The 22,017-nt window shown below is 46.2% G+C and overlaps 3 protein-coding genes across 3 annotated transcripts; 1 reads left to right on the forward strand and 2 right to left on the reverse strand.

The window, feature by feature from the left end:
- The first annotated feature begins 861 nt into the window (after positions 1 to 861).
- On the forward strand, positions 862 to 10,457 carry oxtra (oxytocin receptor a). Its single transcript, XM_062472944.1, has 3 exons — positions 862 to 984; positions 1,233 to 2,375; positions 7,874 to 10,457. Exons 2-3 carry the CDS (start codon positions 1,457 to 1,459, stop codon positions 8,125 to 8,127), a joined length of 1,173 nt encoding a protein of 390 aa, XP_062328928.1. The 5' UTR covers positions 862 to 984; positions 1,233 to 1,456; the 3' UTR covers positions 8,128 to 10,457.
- Positions 10,458 to 10,644: 187 nt separating this feature from the next.
- Positions 10,645 to 13,556, reverse strand: cav3 (caveolin 3). The gene is made up of 2 exons (XM_062472955.1): positions 13,299 to 13,556; positions 10,645 to 11,730 (listed from the first exon to the last, which is right to left on the reverse strand). Exons 1-2 carry the CDS (start codon positions 13,455 to 13,457, stop codon positions 11,389 to 11,391), a joined length of 501 nt encoding a protein of 166 aa, XP_062328939.1. The 5' UTR covers positions 13,458 to 13,556; the 3' UTR covers positions 10,645 to 11,388.
- A 4,226-nt stretch (positions 13,557 to 17,782) lies between these two features.
- On the reverse strand, positions 17,783 to 20,211 carry LOC134029007 (caveolin-2-like). The gene is made up of 3 exons (XM_062472968.1): positions 19,802 to 20,211; positions 18,987 to 19,174; positions 17,783 to 17,986 (listed from the first exon to the last, which is right to left on the reverse strand). The coding sequence occupies exons 1-3, from the start codon at positions 20,048 to 20,050 to the stop codon at positions 17,836 to 17,838; spliced, it is 588 nt and encodes a 195-aa protein (XP_062328952.1). The 5' UTR covers positions 20,051 to 20,211; the 3' UTR covers positions 17,783 to 17,835.
- Between the last annotated feature and the right edge of the window lie 1,806 nt (positions 20,212 to 22,017).

Here is a 22,017-nt window from a genome sequence, read left to right on the forward strand (position 1 = left end):
GAGGGAGGGAGGGAGGGAGGGAGGGAGGGAGGGAGGGGGGGAGGGAGTCGGCAAGGATCAGTCCTGGATGTGGGGTGTGTGATAGATATGAAGATGTTTTCATTGGCTGTGCATTATGTCAGAAGGGGTGAGTGATTTCTGTCATGTCATCAAGGTTTATTGCTGCGCATCGTGTGACACCGGGAGCCCACCTGCAGATAGAGGGAGTGCTGCTAGCCAACGCTGGGAGCCATCTTAGAAAACTGTGAATTGTCCTCTGGAAAATACTAGAACAATGCAGGCTCTCTTCAATTAATCTAACCTCTGGCATCTCAAATATTTGTAACATTAAAATTATGTAAGGAGAAGGGTTGATTTAGAAAAAATGTTTTTTTCTTGACAAAAGTAAATATTCAACTATGTGCATTTGGCATATTCTTCTAACCAAGGAGTCTCCTAAAGAGAACCCAGTAAAGAACAGGGACAGGCATCGAAGCAGAACACCAACCGCTCATATACTCCTGACCTAAGCAATAACATTTTGTGAACAAGGTGCACATTTCTGATCAATAACATTAAGTTATGTTATCATCTCTGATGTTGCTTTGCCAGCATACCCAGTTCTTTGCAAATGTCCATCCTTGTTTTTTCACTGGTTATAAGAGACATTGGTCAGACATTGGGTGGTTTCAGTAAGTATTTCACTACAAAAAAAATAAAAGATTTCGTTTAGTTGTTATTGTACTTTCAATTTGTAATAACGGGGTTTTATTCTGTCATGCAGCCGTCATTGTAGTTGAGCGGCGCACAAGGACATCTGGTGGCTGCAATGCGTAAATCTCTCGTGCGTAATTCTGGAGATATATAAGTGGTGTATATAGAATTCTGACCATTCACGCCGCGACCAGGGATGGTGGATACAGGCTTTCCATTCACTGTCTATTGGTTTATGATAACACTTAATGATGTGTCGTTTTGTTTAGAGGATCAACCGGAAACTAATATGTAAGTACTTAAACCACAGAAGTAACATTTATTTCGATTTCTTTCTTTTATAACGTGTGAGTTGAAATACGTTTTGCTTGCCAATTACGCACAGACAAAATCATCATACGTTGACTTCTCAAGTGAACGTTTTTTGCGCAGTATTTAATGTACTGTATTCGATAACATTGCTTTATTTCAATTGACTCACGTAATTTAATGGTTTAAAGAGGTAGCCTTATATATGCTGTCTGTTTGTCTTCCCTCAGTGACTATTTGGATATGCAAATACAAAATATCAATTCAGAACGGCACTGACTGTTTTGTCATTGCGCACAAATGGTGATTCAGCTGAGTTCAGTCAGACTCTTGACATTACCACCTGTTTGATTAAGTATCAGAGAGGACTCAAAAATAACACCTCAATGCTCGGGTGAACACTGCTGTTTTGGGGTGAATTTGCACGCCGCGGAGGAATCTCCAAGTAAACATAATGGAAAGTATATTAATTGAACCTGACTTTTTGCCCTTCAACGATTCTTGGAAGAACTCCAGTCTTGCCAACGGAACCGCCGGGCTAAACCAGACGAATCCCCTGAAAAGGAATGAGGAGGTGGCGAAAGTTGAGGTGACAGTGCTCGCCCTGGTTCTGTTTCTGGCTCTTACCGGGAACCTGTGCGTCCTGGTGGCAATTCACACGACCAAACACAGCCAGTCTCGAATGTATTACTTCATGAAGCATCTAAGCATCGCTGATCTGGTTGTGGCCATATTTCAAGTCCTGCCACAACTCATCTGGGACATAACCTTTCGTTTTTATGGACCCGATATCCTGTGTAGGCTGGTAAAGTACCTCCAGGTCGTTGGAATGTTTGCCTCTACCTACATGTTGGTTTTGATGTCAATTGACAGGTGCTTGGCAATATGTCAACCGCTCCGCTCTCTGCATAAGAGGAAAGACCGCATCTATGTCGTTTTTTCTTGGGTTTTGAGCCTGTTGTTCAGCATCCCGCAGATGCACATTTTCTCCCTGAGGGATCTGGGATCCGGGGTGTATGACTGCTGGGGGGACTTTGTGCAGCCTTGGGGAGCGAAAGCGTACATAACCTGGATCAGCCTCACGATATATATCATACCAGTGGGCATTCTGAGCCTTTGCTATGGGCTAATAAGTTTTAAGATTTGGCAAAACTTTAAACTGAAAACAAAAAGGGACCATTGTATAAGCCTCACGCCAAAAACGTCAAAAGGCAACGTTCTCGCTCGAGTGAGCAGCGTAAAACTGATTTCCAAGGCAAAGATAACCACCGTGAAAATGACATTTGTGATAGTTCTGGCTTACATCGTCTGTTGGACTCCTTTCTTCTCTGTGCAAATGTGGTCTGCATGGGATCCAGCTGCGCCTCGTGAAGGTAAGTTCCATTTCAAACATGAACATTTTGTCTGTGTCTGTTGTTCATTTTATGTTAGGTTATAACGTGTAGTAATTCTACCGTTGATGTATAGGTCTACCAATCTATTACAATGTAAAGTGTCCACGATACGTAATTTGAAGGCTAAAATAAACCAATTACTTTTGTGGACGGGTCATGCGGCATTAAGCCCCGTGTCTGAAGGCAAGGGTTGTTCCGGGGAGGAAACTGTAAACGTCAAAACATGTATTACAGTTTGCCTCAATTCCTATTTAAACACATCCACAGTTCTGCGTTTCCATTAACTCTTCAAATGCAATTAAGTCTCTCGCGCACATCAGACCCTGCGTTTTTACGCATTAAATAATTGGAAATCCCCTGAAGAGCTTGTGGCTTTGTAATCTATGGAATAGTAAATGGGATCACAGTAACCGGATACAGCACGTGAACTGCATGCTCTCTGCAAGTCAGCGCTCGGAAATGTATTTGCGAATCTCAAATCTGATCTCCAGCCGTATTATCATGTGTTTATGACGAGCGGTTAGTTTGGTCCATAACTAAAATGTTATCAATGTATACCTAATTTAGAGAGTCGTCTATTCAGATGGGTCCGTATAAACGAGTGTCAGACAGCTGGCAGCCTACTTAGTGTCTCTTCTCAACATAACACAGAATGTGATGAGAAAACCGCGCACAAGTTTAGGATATCACGTAGCCTATTCACGGTTACATTCATCCAAATCCCTGTGTGTAACTTTGCCCTGTGTGCAACGTCTGTAGCCTATGTGTGTGTATTTTAGACCGTAGCCCACCTGAAAGTTGTGTGCAAGCGGTTAATCATTCAACAAATTGTCCTTAAAGATCACACGCCAAGTGTTTTTTTGTCTGGTATTTACCTGGCACGTCGAATTGCGCAATTTACATGGACCGACTTCACGCTGAAAATATGTTTTTAGTCAGCTGGCAAAAACTGATTTTCTCCACAGTCACGTCTTTAGATATGGCTGGGTTTATACTGCCTATACTTAGGCAATATATTTAGGGTCACACTCTAAATTACTACTTGTGTACAAAATGGTTGACATTTGATGGTTTTTCTTTTACGGGTGAAGGACAGGTAGATCTGCAGTCAAATATAGTTTCTTACTCATGCAATTTGTCTGAAGGTACACTTTGAATGTACACAACTTATCATGGAGGTTGTAAATATTGAGTCAACGTCTGCCGATTTTTTTTTAAGACATCAAAGAGTGACCGCAGTATTCAGCACATCTGTTCACTTGCTCTCCCGACGCAGCCTGAGAAATTATTTATGTCTCCTAGACCTCGGAGATACGAAACAAACCCTAGAAAAAGGTTAGTCAACATTCAATACGATGTGAATGAAGACAGTGTATGAGAAACTGAAAAGCTGGTAAACAAATAGTGCTATCAGAGGCCTTTGTCAGACACCTATTGTAAGCTCTACTGCACTAAACTACACTAGTTTGTTGATATTTCCTGTCAGACGACTTTATTCAGCTAAATTTATTCTCACCCGTTAGCTGCCTGAGACAGTCTAGATTTTATTTTCGAGGAACACAGAAGAGCGCAGCAGTCACATGATTCCTACTGCATCGCAACTAAAGACGATCTTTCATCATTGGATTTGCCAAATGCTGTAAAGTTAAGTGCAAACTGAGTCCATGCAGTACAGGGTGCCTACTTGGTTCTGACAGAGGACTGGAGGGAATTCTATTGAATGACGCAAAAGGGTGTAATTACATTCAGTGTTTTTCCACTAAGTTGTCTCTGGAGAACTAAAGAATTAGAATTGCCTAAATGTACTTGCAGCACACGGGGGAGAGAAAAGAAAAAGTCTGTTTGCTGGCCAACTTGTTTAAAAACAAGGGGAACGTGAGGTAATCCAAGTGTTGGGACACATGCTGGTCAGCCTGTGAATTCCAGGCCTGATCTGTTAGAATGGACGGTCACACCAGAGAGGCCTGTTTGTGTACAGTCGATATTCCTCCCCTCACCTGCAGCCGCGTGCAGATAAAGTGTCCATTAGTGCTGGGCTCAGCAGAGTGAACCAGACCAATCCACACAGCCAGCTATTACTGGAAACTGCCATTAACAAGGCGCGTTCCCATTACTTTACCCAGCACACATCCTCACATGGCATATTAGCCACCAGACATGGCAGCTTGCCTGCCTACCTTTCAGTGTTCTCTGGTGTACCATACCTTCGGTAAATGTCCCCATTCTCTGTCCAAATCAATGACACAAGTATATACCAGTATGTACCAGCGCTCCATTGTACTGGATAGAGGTCTTACCTAGGCCTTGGGAACACTTACCATGGGTGACAGTAAGGATTGATGGGTTATGTTATAAGTGTTAGTAAGTCTTAGCAGCACATATTAATGTTAGCAGGCATTACCTAACACCTATCTCATCTTTCGCTAACACTAATCCCAGCCCTAACCCCTACTAATATGTTTAACACTTATAAAGTCTTGGTGTTAATAGGCATCTTATAAGGGCATTATTATTATCTAATGCTTCTTACACAGCTGCTTCTACAGTGTTACAAGACCTTGTGTGGACTCTTCTCTCAGACATGATTTAAACTGACGTGCCATAAGGGGATTTTATTCATATTTTTTTCTCTTTTTGTTGGACTCCAGGAAGATTAGCTTGTCCCACTTTGGTGACATTTAATGGGGATCTTTTTAACAATAAACAATATACAATAGGGGCCTATCCAGTCGATTAAAAACCTTGGTTGTTTCGAGATGTTTTTCACAAGTTGTCTGCTCTCTGGTTACGCAGCTCTATAGCTTCTCCCCTGAGACAAATCTTCAATGAAGAAACAATCATCCTCACTATATGTATTAAATCAAACTGCAGACCCAACACAAGTTGAAGTTCCCAGTTCCTTGTCTTGCCTTGGAGAAAAGAGGTGACTCAGCAGAAAGTGAATGGCCAAACAGCAACCTACAGCAATATCTCTGATTGGACCTCCATGTGGATGCTGCTCTTCCTCTCTCCTGTTCCCACACCTCCCGTCACAGTGGAGCCGCTCTGCAACCCAACACTCCCACGCCTCCCGTCACAGTGGGGCCGCTCTGCAACCCAACACTCCCACGCCTCCCGTCACAGTGGGGCCGCTCTGCAACCCAACACTCCCACGCCTCCCGTCACAGTGGGGCCGCTCTGCAACCCAACACTCCCACGCCTCCCGTCACAGTGGGGCCGCTCTGCAACCCAACACTCCCACACCTCCCGTCACAGTGGGGCCGCTCTGCAACCCAACACTCCCACGCCTCCCGTCACAGTGGAGCCGCTCTGCAACCCAACACTCCCACGCCTCCCGTCACAGTGGGGCCGCTCTGCAACCCAACACTCCCACGCCTCCCGTCACAGTGGGGCCGCTCTGCAACCCAACACTCCCACGCCTCCCGTCACAGTGGGGCCGCTCTGCAACCCAACACTCCCACGCCTCCCGTCACAGTGGAGCCGCTCTGCAACCCAACACTCCCACGCCTCCCGTCACAGTGGGGCCGCTCTGCAACCCAACACTCCCACGCCTCCCGTCACAGTGGGGCCGCTCTGCAACCCAACACTCCCACGCCTCCCGTCACAGTGGGGCCGCTCTGCAACCCAACACTCCCACGCCTCCCGTCACAGTGGAGCCGCTCTGCAACCCAACACTCCCACGCCTCCCGTCACAGTGGGGCCGCTCTGCAACCCAACACTCCCACGCCTCCCGTCACAGTGGAGCCGCTCTGCAACCCAACACTCCCACGCCTCCCGTCACAGTGGAGCCGCTCTGCAACCCAACATTTCCACGCCTCCCGTCACAGTGGAATGACTAAATGTTAATGTTAAAATACACAGGGTTGGTTCAAAGTAAACACTAAGACAAACAAGAATCCCCAGAAGAATAAAAAATACAGAAGCATAAATGAAGTGACATACTTTCAGTTAGGGTTTAGTATATCTAGTATATTGTTGAAATATGTTTGTTTTTGACTAGTTCATAATAGCTAACATCTGCCAGGTCATTCATTGTCTACATTCCAGTTTAAGCTGTTTTACATCAGTAGCCAAGCAACAGCCTCCCTCTCCATACAGCACTATGCCCTGCCCCCAGAGCCCTGCATCCTGCCCCCTGCCTCCTGCCCCCTGCATCCTGCCCCCTGCCTCCTGCCCCCTGCATCCTGCCCCCTGCATCCTGCCCCCTGCATCCTGCCTCCTACCCCCTGCATCCTGCCTCCTACCCCCTGTCTCCTGCCTCCTGCATCCTGCCTCCTGCCCCCTGCCCCCTGCTTCCTGCCCCCTGCATCCTGCCCCCTGCATCCTGCCCCCTGCATCCTGCCCCCTGTCTCCTGCAACATCCTGCCCATTGCCCCCTGCCTCCTGCCCCCTGCATCCTGCCCCCTGCATCCTGCCCCCTGCCCCCTGCATCCTGCCCCCTGCCCCCTGCATCCTGCCCCCTGCATCCTGCCTCCTGCCCCCTGCATCCTGCCCCCTGCATCTTGCCCCCTGCATCCTGCCCCCTGCCTCCTGCCCCCTGCATCCTGCATCCTGCCTCCTGCCCCCTGCATCCTGCCCCCTGCCTCCTGCATCCTGCCCCCTGCATCCTGCCCCCTGCCTCCTGCCCTATCTGTTCTCTACCCTCCAAAGATGCCTCCCAGTTTCTGTACTGCTGACAGGAATGACTGTGCTTTTGGGAGCTTTGCCCAGACGCCATGCTTCTCTCCTACCAAGGTCTCCGGCTCACTGCTTATCTGCAAAATGTTGACCTAACCCACTTCCATCCTCGGGAGAATAAACAATGATTCAGGCTTGGTCGTTTATCACTGTGTACTGTGACGGAGATGAAAATATAATGGACAAGCCTGAAATATAGAACACACACACACACAAAATACAGTAAAATAACCACTGAATCTGATTGGCCAGTGGAGTAATTGTGTACCGTTTACTAGGGGTGGGGAAAAAAAATTGAATCACATTTGAATCGCGTGTTTGTGTTTTTTATCTGTAGGTTTGTGCAGGCGTTTGTGGTATTTATCTCAAATCGTCATGTGCGAATTGAATTAGTTGGCTCGCTGGTAACTGATAGATGAGGAAGAGATTGAGAACCGAATGTAGATGAAAATAGTTCTTTGATTTGTTTTTCTTCTTTTTTTATTTTCTTTTAAAGTATTATTTGATACAATAATCGCAATTGAACTGACTGGCATTTCTCATTAAATCAACAGCAAGATTCAAGATATCTAGTTATAAAGTGATTTGAGCCGTCTTTGTAATGGAAATGACAAGATTACAAAATACCCTGTTTAGTGGGATTATTTTATCTTCAAGATTTGTTTCTCACACCTTTAAACAAATGAGCGCAGGCCACAGATAATATCAACCAAAGATTTAGCACCAAAGAACGAAATAATTCGTCACGATTGGTCCTAAACGTGTCTCTGTCTCTGTGTGTCTCTCCTTCCCTTCCTCAGCCATGCCCTTCATCATCTCCATGCTGCTGGCCAGTCTGAACAGCTGCTGTAACCCCTGGATCTACATGTGCTTTGCTGGTCACCTGTTCCAGGACCTGAAGCAGAACGTGCTGTGCTGCTCATCACGCTACCTCAAGTCCTCGCAGTGCCACTGTGACCGTGACAACGACTCCAGCCGCAAGAGCAACTCCTCCACCTACGTCATCAAAAGCACCAGCAGCCAGAGGAGCATCACCCAGACCTCCACCACATGAGGCCGGCCAACCACCTCCACCACCCAGACCTCCACCACATGAGGCCCGCCAACCACCTCCACCACCCAGACCTCCACCACATGAGGCCCGCCAACCACCTCCATCACCCAGACCTCCACCACATGAGGCCCGCCAACCACCTCCACCACCCAGACCTCCACCACATGAGGGCCCGCCAACCACCTCCACCACCCAGACCTCCACCACATGAGGCCCGCCAACCACCTCCACCACCCAGACCTCCACCACATGAGGCCCGCCAACCACCTCCACCACCCAGACCTCCACCACATGAGGGCCGCCAACCACCTCCACCACCCAGACCTCCACCACATGAGGCCCGCCAACCACCTCCATCACCCAGACCTCCACCACATGAGGCCCGCCAACCACCTCCACCACCCAGACCTCCACCACATGACGGCTGACCGACTAGCTCCACCACCCAGACCCCAGACCCCAGAACTCAGACCCCAGACCCACCTCTGTCTCCATATGCGGCCACCAGACCTCCCACCTCACAGGGGAAGACTGACTATATCACTATTTCACAGCTTTCATGTCTTGTGTTGGACCTAGATGGAAGGCAGGTTTGAGGGATTGGTTGCTGTACAGATTTTATTATGGGTCGTGTTTGTTGAGGTGGAATGTACAAAGTGTCCTCCGTGGTCTAGACGAAATCATCCATTGACTGTCTGACGGAGAGACTCAGGCAGACAGATTTATTTCGCGTTGGGGGGGGGGGGGGTACTGGGTGACCCAAGGACAGTCATCTCTGCCAAGGAAATGATGGAGCTGTGTTCTAATTGGTCAGTAAACTACACGCCCCTCAATCCATCTGCTCACTGGTTGGTGTCTTAAGGTGTCAGTCAGAGCTGGGATCTGTAACCCAGAGTCTGGAGAGTATGAAAGTGAAGGTGAACGCTCCTGTTACATAGTTAGTCACATGTACTGTAGGATAGCTTGTGTGTTCATTCAGCTCCTGTTTATCCCCACCATGCATTACGTCACACTCACAGTATGTTTCAACTGTTGCACTGTTTCTGAAACATTTAAGCTTAGTGAGAAAAAAAAAACGATAATGAGCTTTGAGTTGTTAAGGTTTTTTTTTTTTTTTTTACAGACAACTTGTAAATTGACGAGTAAAATTGTCGCAATTTTTCCTTTAAGGAAAACAAATGTCAGATGTGTTTTGATCAAGAAACGTGTTGTATTTTGGTGAAGTATTTTCTACATGCAGTAACTAAACTGTGTGTGCTTTCTAAGTGTTCCCCACCTTCTTATTGAATGATTCATAAAGGCAGCAAGTATGAAAATAGGTTGCGCATGTTGTGAATATCCCAACTGGGAATTAGTAGAACCATTGTAACTTTATCTTGATAATTTTTACACTGTGTAGGGGCCAGTTCACAGATTTAAGGTAGTCCAAAAGAAATCCTGCAAACTTTATTTTTTCTTGACCTAAAGTCAGGAAGCTGCCCCATTCAATGTTCTCCAGAAACTATTGCAGAAAATTTTCTTGACACTGTTCCTAGGTATAAATCACAAACAGCAGTATTGTATTTAAAGTCTTCTACATTAAACCTATTTTTCATCTTGTTGTGAAGGCTACTGAATGTGTTTGTTGGTAACTTTAGCCTAGTTCCTGTTTTGCATTAAGAGTGTTGTATTTTGGGCAAAGAAATACGTGTATCTCTTATTTATTTGAAATAAACGTTGTGTGTTCTGTCAACAGATGCCTTGGATCGACACCCCCACCCCAACTTCTAACAGTAGGAAAACTCCATGATTGTTGACTAAGCCATGACAATCAATATCTGACATGCCAAGCTTGAGATAAGTGGTTTCAGTAGATTTGAAGTCAGATGAGCATACCGAACAACAACAATGATTGAGAGACCCAAAGTAGCAACAGCAGGATATTGTACACGGGATGCAGAATTTATCAGCTCTTATAATGTTTTGAAATAATACACACCTGCACCATTAACTCAAATACAATAACATGTATCAAGAAATATTTTCAGCTATAGCGTTATCCTTGAACTATATGCTGAACAACAAATACAATTAAAAAAATTAACTGAGAAAATAATTCGCCCATCGATACTTTACTATACTTCCTTTTGTCAACAAGACGTATATTTTTCTTCTATTTCCTAATTGGTAGAGAAACAAATGAAGCATTAAATTGTGTGTATGAATAAAGAACCTTGATACGCAGCACAGAAAGGGTTGTTCTAATGGGAAAGTTTCTTCTTGTTGGCGTGTTCTTGACTCACCGCTAGAATGTGTAAATCAAACATTCCACTTGTCACTCTCCGTTAAAACAAATCCGTTGTAAAAAATAAATAAATCTTTGCTAAAACAAAATTCAGTTGGCTCTTTCCTTCCAACTTTCTAACTAAAGCCAAAAGTCTAACAAATTGATGTAAAGTTGCATTTGCAGTTATGAGCAGGCTGTTACTTACTGTAATTGCGGTAGAAGAAAATAGGAAACATTCTTTTTTAACTCAAAACATTCAATATATATTTAATCAAAAACGGATTCAGTAGATAAAACCCTTTTTCATCACTCTCCTCTTGGCTCTGTGAAAGTTAAATTTATCTTGTTCAAGGTTCACAACGTGATTCATTCCGACAACTTCAACTTGGCAAAAACAGAAAAAAAGATACGCAGTACATCTAACTTGAATAATGAAAACATTGATTACTTGATAGTCCTGTTCTCCTACAATACAGTTTTCTGCTATGCCATGAGAGATTTACTGAGATCTTTTGACAGAGACTCACTGTCTCATACCCTCATACCATGCTGCACACTAGGACAGATGGAAAGAGACAGGTCGACATACAGGTTGACAGACAGACAGGTCAACAGACAGTCAGGTCGACAGACAGACAGACAGACAGAGGTCCTATTGGAGGCCCCTGGCCCCCTGGGCCTTCCAGAGCTGTCACCTAGCCAGGCTGCAGACTACAGCTGTGGGCCTCTAGTGGCAGCTGATACTCTGAGCGTGTCAGGGCTACGAGCTCCCGGAAGTTTCCAGAGGGGCTGGAAGTGAGGGCGGAGCCTTCAGGGGAGAGGGAGATGGCACAGGGGTGGGGCTTATTGGGGGGGGAGGGGTCTTTGGGGGGGGGGGGAGGGGAAATGACACACACAGGAGCGTTCCCCTGGTACCGCAAAAAGAAAAAATCAGAGGATGTTTTTTTTATTTTTCTCCCAGTCCTTCCGACGAACACAGTGAGATTTCCTCCGAGCTAGACCTCTTTGCGCAGGGCCACGCGCACACTGCTGAAGACCTTGCCCAGGGCTTCGAAGAAGGGATCACAGAAGGTCTGGATGCACAGGGAGTAGATGCGACTGATGCACTGGGACTCGATGAGGCAGCTCTTGATGCAAGGCATCACCGCCCAGATGTGGCAGAAGGAGATGCAGGCGAACAGGAAACCCCAGAGCAGGGCCACGGGGATGCCAAAGATGGCCGACAGGATGCGGTAGCACCAGTACTTGGAGACGGTGAAGGTGGTGTAGCTCAGCTTCCACACTCCGTCCAGGCTGTGGGTCCCGTCCGGCTCAGCGATCACATCCTCAAACTCCACCTATGGGTGGAGGAGGGGTTGGCATGGTTACGGGGTGCGTTAAAAGTGACTGTTACACACGTTTGATTCTCTAAACTGAACATATTTTGCGTCCATATCTGTCAGTGTAAACACTGTGGACAAAACCGTGTTCGGCAAATAGTCTTGAAGCTCATTTGAGCTCCACCTACTGGAGAAGGGTTGGCATGGTTACGGGGCGCGTTGGAGGTTATTGTTTCAGACGTTTGTTTCTCTAAATTAGCCATATTTTGAGGCCGTATCTGTCAAATTCCTGTAAGCACCGTGCAAGAAACCTTGGTCTTAAAGTTCATTCTGTTCTCAACTGATTTTTCCTGGCTCAGTGTGACTATTTGAAAAAGTGCAAAATTGCTAGAAAATGAGTGAGAAACAACATAGCAATCATTACTTGACCCAGATATGATGAGTACAAGCTCTCTCCTTCTGCATCAGATTATGACTACAAACACGTCTCCATTGAGCAGGCACAGAATAAACAAAGATAAACTGTGGGACCAATTATCCTGTTCCTATTACCTCTTGCAATTTCTTACATGAAAGAACATTCTCTGTTTGTTTATGAGCGATGAGAACTTTGTCAATGTTCACCCAGACTCAGTGTGCAGGTGTGGTATTGTGTCGGCTCAAACACCATCCTATCTGCTACCTGGGCTTCTTTCACATGTGCTATACACTTGATGAATATTTATTTCAGGTCCAAACTTTTTGAACAAACCCTCATTTGGATGAGGATCCTCAAAAGTTCTGCTTTTGTTCATGTAAAAGATGTACAAAAACACTTATGTATGCAAATTTTCCACACCATTGAGTTATATTGTAGCCTCCACTTCGGAGCCTTGCTTAGTTTGACGTAACATGTTTTAAATTAGACATAAAAACTTAATTTGAGAAGCAGCTGAAATTGTTTTTCTATCAAAACATTTTCTTTCCAAACAAAACACCCTGACAGATAAATTACGATAGTTCAACATATTTAATTTATTGTGTGTTTTTCTTAGGTAAAATACACTATAAAATAAATGTCAGTGTCAACATTCAGCGTTTACTCTCAGTTTTCTCATTTGTAGAGAATCAACTCATAGACTCAAATAAACAGACGCTTGCTGTCCTTCCAGACTCCATAGTTAACACATGACTCACTCTGCTAAGATGGTGAAAATATTTCCATGACCCCAGTTTGGTCTACGACTATGAGGCTACTGTAGTCGTGCTTTCCTCTTTCTAACTTCAAGTTTTTTTTTCTTTTTCCCCAGAACCAAACAGAGAAGTGGGAACCAAGTCCAAACCAGCAGTGTGTTGTGTACCCCTGTGGAACCCTCTTTTTCACTCTCCCGAAATAGACCCTGCCAGTCTAGCTGAAGCCAGGAGGAACAGAATAGAGGGCTATTTTAGGACTTCACATAACACCACACACAACACTATCAGCTGAACAACCTCTGCTTTCAGCTCCAGTTATCAAAACCTTTCTCTCCCTGCTTCAAGCACATCTATCGAGCTTCCTCATCTGTCTGGTCAGCGAGTTAAGAGTGAGAGATATCACTCTGACAAACCTTCACCACGTCCTCATTGATCTGCTTGGGGTCCCTGTTGATCAGGTCAATCTCCTTGGTGTGGCTGTCCTTGAAAACCTTCCCCTCGTTGGTGTTGTATTGGTACTGGTCCTTGAAGTCCTTCTCCTCGTTAGTGTTGTACTGGTACTGGTCAGCCATGGTGGGGCAGAGGCTGGGGCGGAGGCTGGGGTAGAGACGGGCGTGGAGGCCAGAGGAGAGGCTAGCAGGAGTGGACCCACCCGGAGCAGAGTGCAGGCAGCCCTCTCAGCGCTGTCAAGACCCTCCCCTCTCGGCCCCCTCGCCCCCTCCCGTCCGGCCCGTTCCCCTACCGTGACGACGCGTCTAAAATGCCAGTGGACAGCTGCTGCAAATGCCCCACCTAAAAGACACGCGCACACACACACTCACACACACAAATACTCACTAACTCTCACATACGGTAAAGCTAAAGCAGAGTCTTAAAGGGAAACCTTAGGCGTGTCACATTTCACACAGAGCTGTGGGGTCGACCGGGCAGGGTTTGCATGGTGGCATGAATTTCCACTCCAGGGTGATGTTAGCTGTGAGGACACTCTCTGTCCCATTACACCTCACAAACCTTCCACAATCCACAAGCTTTCGGTCTGTACAATTACTGCAACTATAAGACCCCTTACTAAGAGCTCTTCAGATACAGTAACTATACCAGCATCTTTTGTAAAATCGTTTTTTGGTTTCAGATGTTTTAATTATTTCACTACGTTCTACATTCTGTGTTCTAGTGACAGAAGAAAACAAATCTGATTTATTTTGGACGTTATTACAACGTAGATGTGTCAATGAAGCATTTAAAAAAAGGCCTAAAATGTCGCAGAGAGTCGTGCTGGATAGGTGACTCACCCAGTCAAGCTTTCATCTGATTGTTTTTACTCTCCTCTCCTCAGCTTCTCATTCATGAAACGCTGAAACCAATCCTCCGTGCACATGCATGTCAACGAGCTTGAACTCATTCCACTCACTTGACTCCTGCATATTAGTTCAGACTGATGCGGGATAGCGTATTTGTTTTTGCTACTGTCCGACAGTCAGTCATGGACATGTAGCTAGTGATCCTTCTCACAATTCAAACCATAATGTGGGCACTGGTCATCGTGTCATATTTAAATATAATATTTTATAATGTCGTGATAAATGTCATTTTGGAAGGTGTTCATAATTTAAAACACGAAAAATGTATATTTAAATTAAAGGTGTACCTGTAGTCATAAAATATCCGTTGATGAATGGTTCTCGGGTGAACCTGTCTGACGACAGCCAGATAATGACATCCTCGTTTTCAGACCGCAATCACCTTTTAACTGCCTTTCTTCCCTATGATGGAAATATCTTTAATTAAAAATCTCGTTCAGTGCTCGTTATGACTGAACCCTGCTGACACTGCAAAAAGTGTCACAGTTAGTATGCTTTTCTGTGAAGTTCACAACACAGCACTGATGTATCTACACCATTTTCCTTAGGCTACACAGCCAGCAGGTGAAATTGATTAAATGTCAAATTTTAATTTATTGGCTAGCTCCTAGTGGTCCGCAGGCTACTACGAGGCAGACATCACTGCCTCAATATAGGGACTCTATTACATATTTAATTGACCTACAACGCAATGTGCTGTACCAGCATTTGCTCCGATCTGATGTTGGCAAACTTTCTTTGATAATATAGGCCTACTGTAGGCTACCATGAAACAAAACGCTGTACTGGGTTTACTTGTACTGAACTGGTTAAGCAACTGTGAAGTATTTCCCAGTGCTGTGACATGAAGCGAAACAGTGAGTGACAAACTTTTTTTTTTCCCTCAAACGTTTCGTCTTCTTCCCAATGCTGCACGAGTTCTCACAACAGCACGGATGGATGCATCATTACCGACAACATTAGAACTGTCAATCTGGTTGAATATGACTCTATAAAATCTAATCCTCCCCAGTAATAAAAAAGTGATTCGGTCGTTCTTGCCTGTGTGCAGTTGCTCCGATCAGTCACCACAGTCTAAATATGCTTGTAGCATAAACAAACCCATAGATACAGCACGCTGGTGTTGTGGTGGCAGGAAATAAGATGCAGGCAAATGCATGGCCTTTCTGGCAGGCGGTCCCACTTGGCCAACTGTTGCTATTTATCCAGATCAACACCGTCCTGTCAGTCTAGCAGAGCCTCAGGTCTCTACCAGATCAGAATGCAGGGAGCCATGAGAGTAGCATAGTGAGCCTTGCCCCAGTTCCCTGTGGGTGAACACATCATGAGGGGGGTGGGAGGGAGGAAGGGGGAGGGGGGGGGTGGAGGGAGGAAGGAGGGGGGAGGAGGAGGGAGGAGGGGGGGAGGGAGGAAGGAGGGGCGGAGGGAGGGAGGGAGGAGGGGGGAGGAGGGAGGAGGGGGGAGGGAGGGAGGAAGGAGGAGGGAGGAGGGTGTAAGGAGGGAAGGAGCAGTGGGGCAAAGGAGGGGAAAAGGAAGATAGGGGAGGAAAAGTGAGGATTGGAGGGAAGGAGAGGGGCAAAGAAGGCCGGGCGGGGGAGAGGGAAGAAAGGAAAGAAGGGAGTAGGCGAGTGAGCGAGGGAGGAAGGAAGGAAGGAAAGAGAAGAGAAGTGGAATGGGAGTGCATGTGAGCATGAGCCAATCCAATTAGAGGAGTATTCCTAGCAGGGTGTGAGCGCAGCGCAGGGAGAGCGGGCAGCATAGGAATAGATCAGGGAGTGTCAGGGAGAGCCTGCCTCTAGCCGCTGTGGAAACCGTCCCAGCGAGTAGTTAGTCTTCTAACAGGCCACGCCTCCTCTTTCTACAGTCAACACTGGCACGCTAAGCTGAAAGACGATCTCCATGAGAGACCGTAGTGATTTAATGGACCAATAATTTCTCTGGAAGCGTTGGGAGTGGTTGTAGTGGGTCTCATGGAGAACTGGTGACCGAGGCGGCTCTCTGGGAATGCCATGTCTGGGGGGGGCCCTGACACAGGTGCACAGGTTTGATTCAGGCTAGGGACATTTCTGCATCCCCCCTCTCTCTCTCTCTCTCTCTCTCTCTCTCTCTCTCTCTCTCTCTCTCTCTCTCTCTCTCTCTCTCTCTCTCTCTCTCTCTCTCTCTCTCTCTCTCTCTCTCTCCCCTACATTTACTGTATGTCCCTAAATATCTCTGGACAAATGTGCATGCAGTACATCTTCTACTCTTATCTTCTAAAACCTTTCATGACGTCAAATCGAATGATCGGAAAAATATGTTTAAGGACGGGGTTACCTCACCTTGTTTTTTACTATTATCTGGAAAGTATTGTGTTAACCCATGTGTTATCTTCGGGTCATTGTGACCCATCAGTCATTGTTACCCACCGTCGTATTGCGACAACTTTACCGCATACAAAAACAAAGTGAAGCATTTTCTTTTAACCGTTGGGGTGTCTCAGACCCTCCACATTGCAAAGGTTGAAAGAAAATTATTTTTATTTGTTTTTGTATTGGGTAAAATTGGGTAAACACAACGATGGTTTGTTATGAACCTTTGGGTCATGTGACCCGAAGGCAGCACAAGGGTTAACAGAATTTGAGGGCCCAGTTGTCATACTGTCTTCAGTATCACACCACAGTTGCAGAGGCTTTGAATGCACATGATCTGAATCACTAGGATACAGTTTGTTAGTGGGGATAACTGTCAAAGTCTGTCAAGGAGGGAAAAACTGGTTGTTTATTTTGGAAGGAGCTGCTGGTCTACTAAACATGGACTCTCTTGAGGTGAGAGAGGAGAGAGGTCCTGAACCCGGCAGTCTCTTTAACTCAAAATGGTTTACATCCCTGTAGACACTTGAATTGTTGCTGAAAACTAACATAAACTACACTACTATAAACAACTGGATGAGGATATCAAAAACACATGCCGGATTAGCTTGACAACTTCACTTTAAATAATGTCTATTTTTTCCAGAGAGTAGATGGCGAGTTCACTTAATCTTCCTGGGCTTCAACAGGATGGATACATGCATCACTGGCCACATCATCGGTGCTGCAGTGAGTTGCTTGCCTCATCACCTGCATACGAAATGTACTTTGTGTGTTTGTGTGTGTGTGTATGTAGAGAGAGGGGGAGACATTTGTGTGAGCATTCATGTGTGTGTGTGTGTGCAACTCGACAGAGTTTCTAATGATACATTCTGAATAATTTTAAAACTCAAAAAAACAACAAAATACAAAACACACAAACGAAATGCAAGATAATTCATATGAATATATTGGGTATATTTACAAAATATTATTATTTTTGTTTCATTTCTCATTCATTTCCTTTTGGCAAAGCGGGGCTCTTGCTAGGTTGTAAACATACTTTTACACAGGACTGGAGACAACCAGTGTCATATGACGTACTATATAACCCTAACCCTACTTTAGAACCCTTTAAACACTTCCACGCCCACCAACCATCCACACCACTGCCTGCCTGACAGCCTGGTCCGCTGAAGTCACTGTATCTGACTAGATGACCATCTGGCAGGCTGGCTCCTCTGGTGTGCTGGCTGGCTCCTTCAGTCCTTTGCCACACGGATGTTGATGCTAGCGCAGCACTTGCCCATGCTGTTGAAGAGAGGGCCGATGGCAATGTTGAGCAGGCTGGCCCACACGGTCTGAACCCAGTGCATGTGGATGAGGAACACCTGAACACAGGGCAGGATCAGCCTGAGGAAGAGGAGAGGAGACAAGAGCACAAATCTCATGGGGAAAGTATCGACAGAAATACATCCTACATCACAGCAGGAGGGGGTTGAAACCAGTGGCGATTTTAAACCCTTTTTAGGGGTGCTCAAGCACCCCTAAATTTCATCTAAGCACCCCTAAAAATAATAATAATAAAAAATATAAAAATTATTATTGTTTATTATCATTTGATGCTGGTCGTTCATGAAGAAAGGGGCATCCTTTGTTTTTTCATTCATTCAATATTTTGCATAATAATAAATCAATGTATGTAATTGTTATCCAGTGAAATTAGGGATTTATTAGCAAGGGGGTTTAACACTTTTGCAAGGCACTGTATTCATGTCACATTCTCATTGGGGGCTGAGTACTCCTAAAGGTCTGATCCTAGAAACGCCCCTGGTTGAAACTATGACAAACGGTTTCTGAATCTTATAGTCTGCTGTGAGACAGAAGTACAGAAGTATGCCGGGGCCGTTTAGGAAATAATCCAGACTGTCCTTAAACATTTGAAATCCTCACTAGTTCTAGTTTAAATCTATTTTGCTCTTGTTTCTGTAAAATTGCAAAACTACTGAACTGACTTCCGGAAATACTGAAAGGCCTTCCGAATATGATGAAAATGTTCTCTCACTTACATCCTCAAAGCTTCTTCCTTATAAGACTTGAGTGTTTCATATACTGTATGAGTGTTTGAATGTGTTTCACATACGTCTGTGCCAGCATTTCATATGTATATAAATGTAAGTTTTCAGTAGTATGATTACGTGTGTGAACATTTCACATGTGAATGTGAATGCGTTTCACCAGTGTCGATGCAAGCATTTCACATATGTGGATGTGAGTTTTCAGTAGTATGAATGTGTGAGAACGTTTCATATTTGAATGTGTATGTGTTTCATATTTGTGTAAGAACAGTCTGAATTATTTCCCTAACGGCCCCTCAAACGGAAGCGTCAGTCAGGAGCGCTCCCGTGCTTACCAGATGTGAATGAAACTGAGGAGGGCGAAGAGGATGCCCGCCACCAGAGAGACCGGCCCCGCCAGCACCAGGGAGATGAGGCGGTAAAACCACAACCGGGACACCTCAAACAGGGCATGACTCCCAAGCCACACCTTATCGAAACTCCGTACTGACGGCGGTTCCGCGATCACGTCTTCAAACCTCACCTCGAGACCGACGGAAGACAGTTAGTTTACTGCCCAACTACATCTCTGTTGTTTCTTGTGATGCGAGTGCATGTTACAAAGCATAATTTATTAAAACATTTAGCGGCATTTGCATTTCATAATGCATTTTCCCAGTTGTATCAAGAGAGCTTAAGTAAACTTCAATATGCAAGAAGGGAAGAACATAGTAGGTGTAATTCTTAAAGTGTCCTCTGGGGAACAGTGTTGGACCCCACACCCATCGTCCAACCTCAGAATCAACTCACAGTGATAAGAAGCAGATCTCACTCCCTGTGGTTCTCAGAATGCAGTGCGTGCATTTACATTTACATTTATTCATTTAGCAGACGCTCTTATCCAGAGCGACTTACAGTAAGTACAGGGACATTCCCCCGAGGCAAGTAGGGTGAAGTGCCTTGCCCAAGGGCACAGCGTCATTTGGCACGGCCGGGAATCGAACTTGCAACCTTCAGATTACTAGCCCTAACCACTCAGTGTGGAGTATGTGCAAACAATACATTCAGCTCAGATAGAACATGCACTTCACCACAACATTTGTGTACCGAGATATGTGTGTAGGTTTGGACCTGCAGTACGACTACGTGCGTGTGTGAGTGTGTGGGTTACCTTCAGACACTTGTTGACTCCTTTTGGGTCCCGGCTTTGGACCAGAGGCCTTGTGTCACTCTGGGTGATTGAAACAGATTCCTCCTCCTCCTCCACCTCCACCTCCACCTCCACCTGGTCCGTAGACGCTTTCTCTGGCGGTCTCTCCAGGGGTATCCGTGAGGGAGGGACCCACAGAGGGCTCTCCTCCTGCTCCTCGATGTCCTCCAGGCTGAGCCGGATCTGGGCCGGGGTCCCCCCTGTGGTCATGGTGTGTCTGAGGGCTGTGAAGCCTGACTGGGAATCATCAGCGCATGAGGCCGGGGGCCCCAGGGCTGGAACCACCCTGGAGGGTGGCTGTCGACCAATCCCAGGGTTGGAACCCCCCTTGAAGGCAGATGTCGACCAATCCCAGGGTTGGAACCCCCCTTGAAGGTCAGATGTCGACCAATCCCAGGGTTGGAACCGCCCTGGAAGGTGGTCGAGGACCAATCCAAGTTTCCTGTCACCTCATCCCAGTTGGGAGACACCCTGGTGGGACATAGTGGAGCTGTGACCTCATGGCCGCTCGCTGGGGACCGCTCTCAGGGGCGATCAACGAGGCCTACACTTACGGCAATTGACACCTCCCACGCCCAGCGGAGGAGCTCATTTTGACCTGTGTGAGAAATAGCAGGGAGCCTGGGGTGGGTGGAGAGGGACGGCCACAGCACGTTGATGGACTCTCCCTAAAGGCTGCTGACAGGCTGTGATCATCAAAGTGATGATCGTGCTGCTGATCATGTTCACAATTGTGTTTACGACGATAACAAGTCAGGAAGTGTGCTTGAAAATGCAGAGAAACAACAACAAACACAACAGTGCACAGCGTCGACCACAGCAGCACTGAGGGTGTCACCCAATACTCATTTGGCTCAGGGGAAAAATACACCTGTGACTTGCAAGAGTTTGTTGAAACTTAGATATTTACACACTATTCTAAGAAAACTGATCTTGCCTGGTATCAGGGGACCTCTGATGACAGCTCAGGGTACAGAGCATGTGATCATCTCCTCTGGCCCGTAATCTTTATTTTGTTACCCACAGACTTGCGATTATGTTCCTGTGATGTTGATGAAACCGACTGAAAACAAAGAGACATTAATTGTCCTCCGGAGCTGGGCTTGGTGAGTTGCCTACATGGCACTACTAACCCTAACCCATGGCACTAACCCATGGCACTAACCCTAACCCATGGCACTAACCCTAACCCTAACCCATGGCACTAACCCTAACCCTGGGCTTGGCGAGTTGCCGACATGGCACTACTAACCCTAACCCATGGCACTAACCCTAACCCTAACCCATGGCACTAACCCTAACCCAATGGCACTAACCCTAACCCTAACCCATGGCACTAACCCTAACCCTGGGCTTGGTGAGTTGCCGACATGGCACTACTAACCCTAACCCTAACCCATGGCACTAACCCTAACCCTAACCCATGGCACTAACCCTAACCCATGGCACTAACCCTAACCCATGGCACTAACCCTAACCCATGGCACTAACCCTAACCCTAATCCATGGCACTAACCCTAACCCATGGCACTAACCCTAACACTCTTAACAGGCATGGTGACAGGAGGATGTTTTGTGCATCACTCCTTCAGTTCCTGGAAACTGTCTGCCGAGAGGGGAGGTAAGATAGACGCAGGGAGGAACACATGGACCCACAGTGCCCCCTGTTGGCCAGACTTGGAAGTGTCGATTTGACAGGTGGGTGTGAAGAGAGAGATGATGTACTAGGCCAGTGGTTCTCAACCCTGGTCTTGTCCTGACTCCCTGTCCTGCATGTTTTTGATGTTTCCCTCTTCCAGCACACCTGATTCTAATGAACGGGTCGTTACCAGGTTTGTCTTTCTGTTCTGCAGAAAGCAGGGTTGGTTGTTAAGCATAGTGGGCCTCGCTCTGTTTAATGATGAGGAGAAATGTGTGCCTTGTTCATCTCTTGAAGGGTGAAAACGAGGAACAGCCCCTCTAAGATGTCTCGCCCTATCACAGCCCCTCTAAGATGTCTCCCCCTATCACAGCCCCTCTAAGATGTCTCGCCCTATCAGAGCCTCTCTAAGATGTCTCCCCCTATCAGAGCCCCTCTAAGATGTCTCCCCCTATCAGAGCCCCTCTAAGATGTCTCCCCCTATCAGAGCCCCTCTAAGATGTCTCCCCCTATCAGAGCCCCTCTAAGATGTCTCCCC

Source organism: Osmerus eperlanus, chromosome 1 (genome assembly GCF_963692335.1).
Source record: "Osmerus eperlanus chromosome 1, fOsmEpe2.1, whole genome shotgun sequence".
Lineage (NCBI taxonomy): Eukaryota > Metazoa > Chordata > Actinopteri > Osmeriformes > Osmeridae > Osmerus > Osmerus eperlanus.

Coding starts and splice junctions, on each gene's coding strand:
- oxtra (XM_062472944.1), top strand. CDS start 1,457: ATGGAAAGTATATTAATTGAACCTGACTTTTTGCCCTTCAACGATTCT. Junction 2,376..7,873: donor TCCAGCTGCGCCTCGTGAAG/GTAAGTTCCATT, acceptor TCCCTTCCTCAG/CCATGCCCTTCATCATCTCC.
- cav3 (XM_062472955.1), bottom strand. CDS start 13,457: ATGGCTGACCAGTACCAGTACAACACTAACGAGGAGAAGGACTTCAAG. Junction 11,731..13,298: donor TCAATGAGGACGTGGTGAAG/GTTTGTCAGAGT, acceptor CTCCACCCATAG/GTGGAGTTTGAGGATGTGAT.
- LOC134029007 (XM_062472968.1), bottom strand. CDS start 20,050: ATGACCACAGGGGGGACCCCGGCCCAGATCCGGCTCAGCCTGGAGGAC. Junction 19,175..19,801: donor GAGTCAACAAGTGTCTGAAG/GTAACCCACACA, acceptor GTCGGTCTCGAG/GTGAGGTTTGAAGACGTGAT. Junction 17,987..18,986: donor CTCAGTTTCATTCACATCTG/GTAAGCACGGGA, acceptor CCTCTTCCTCAG/GCTGATCCTGCCCTGTGTTC.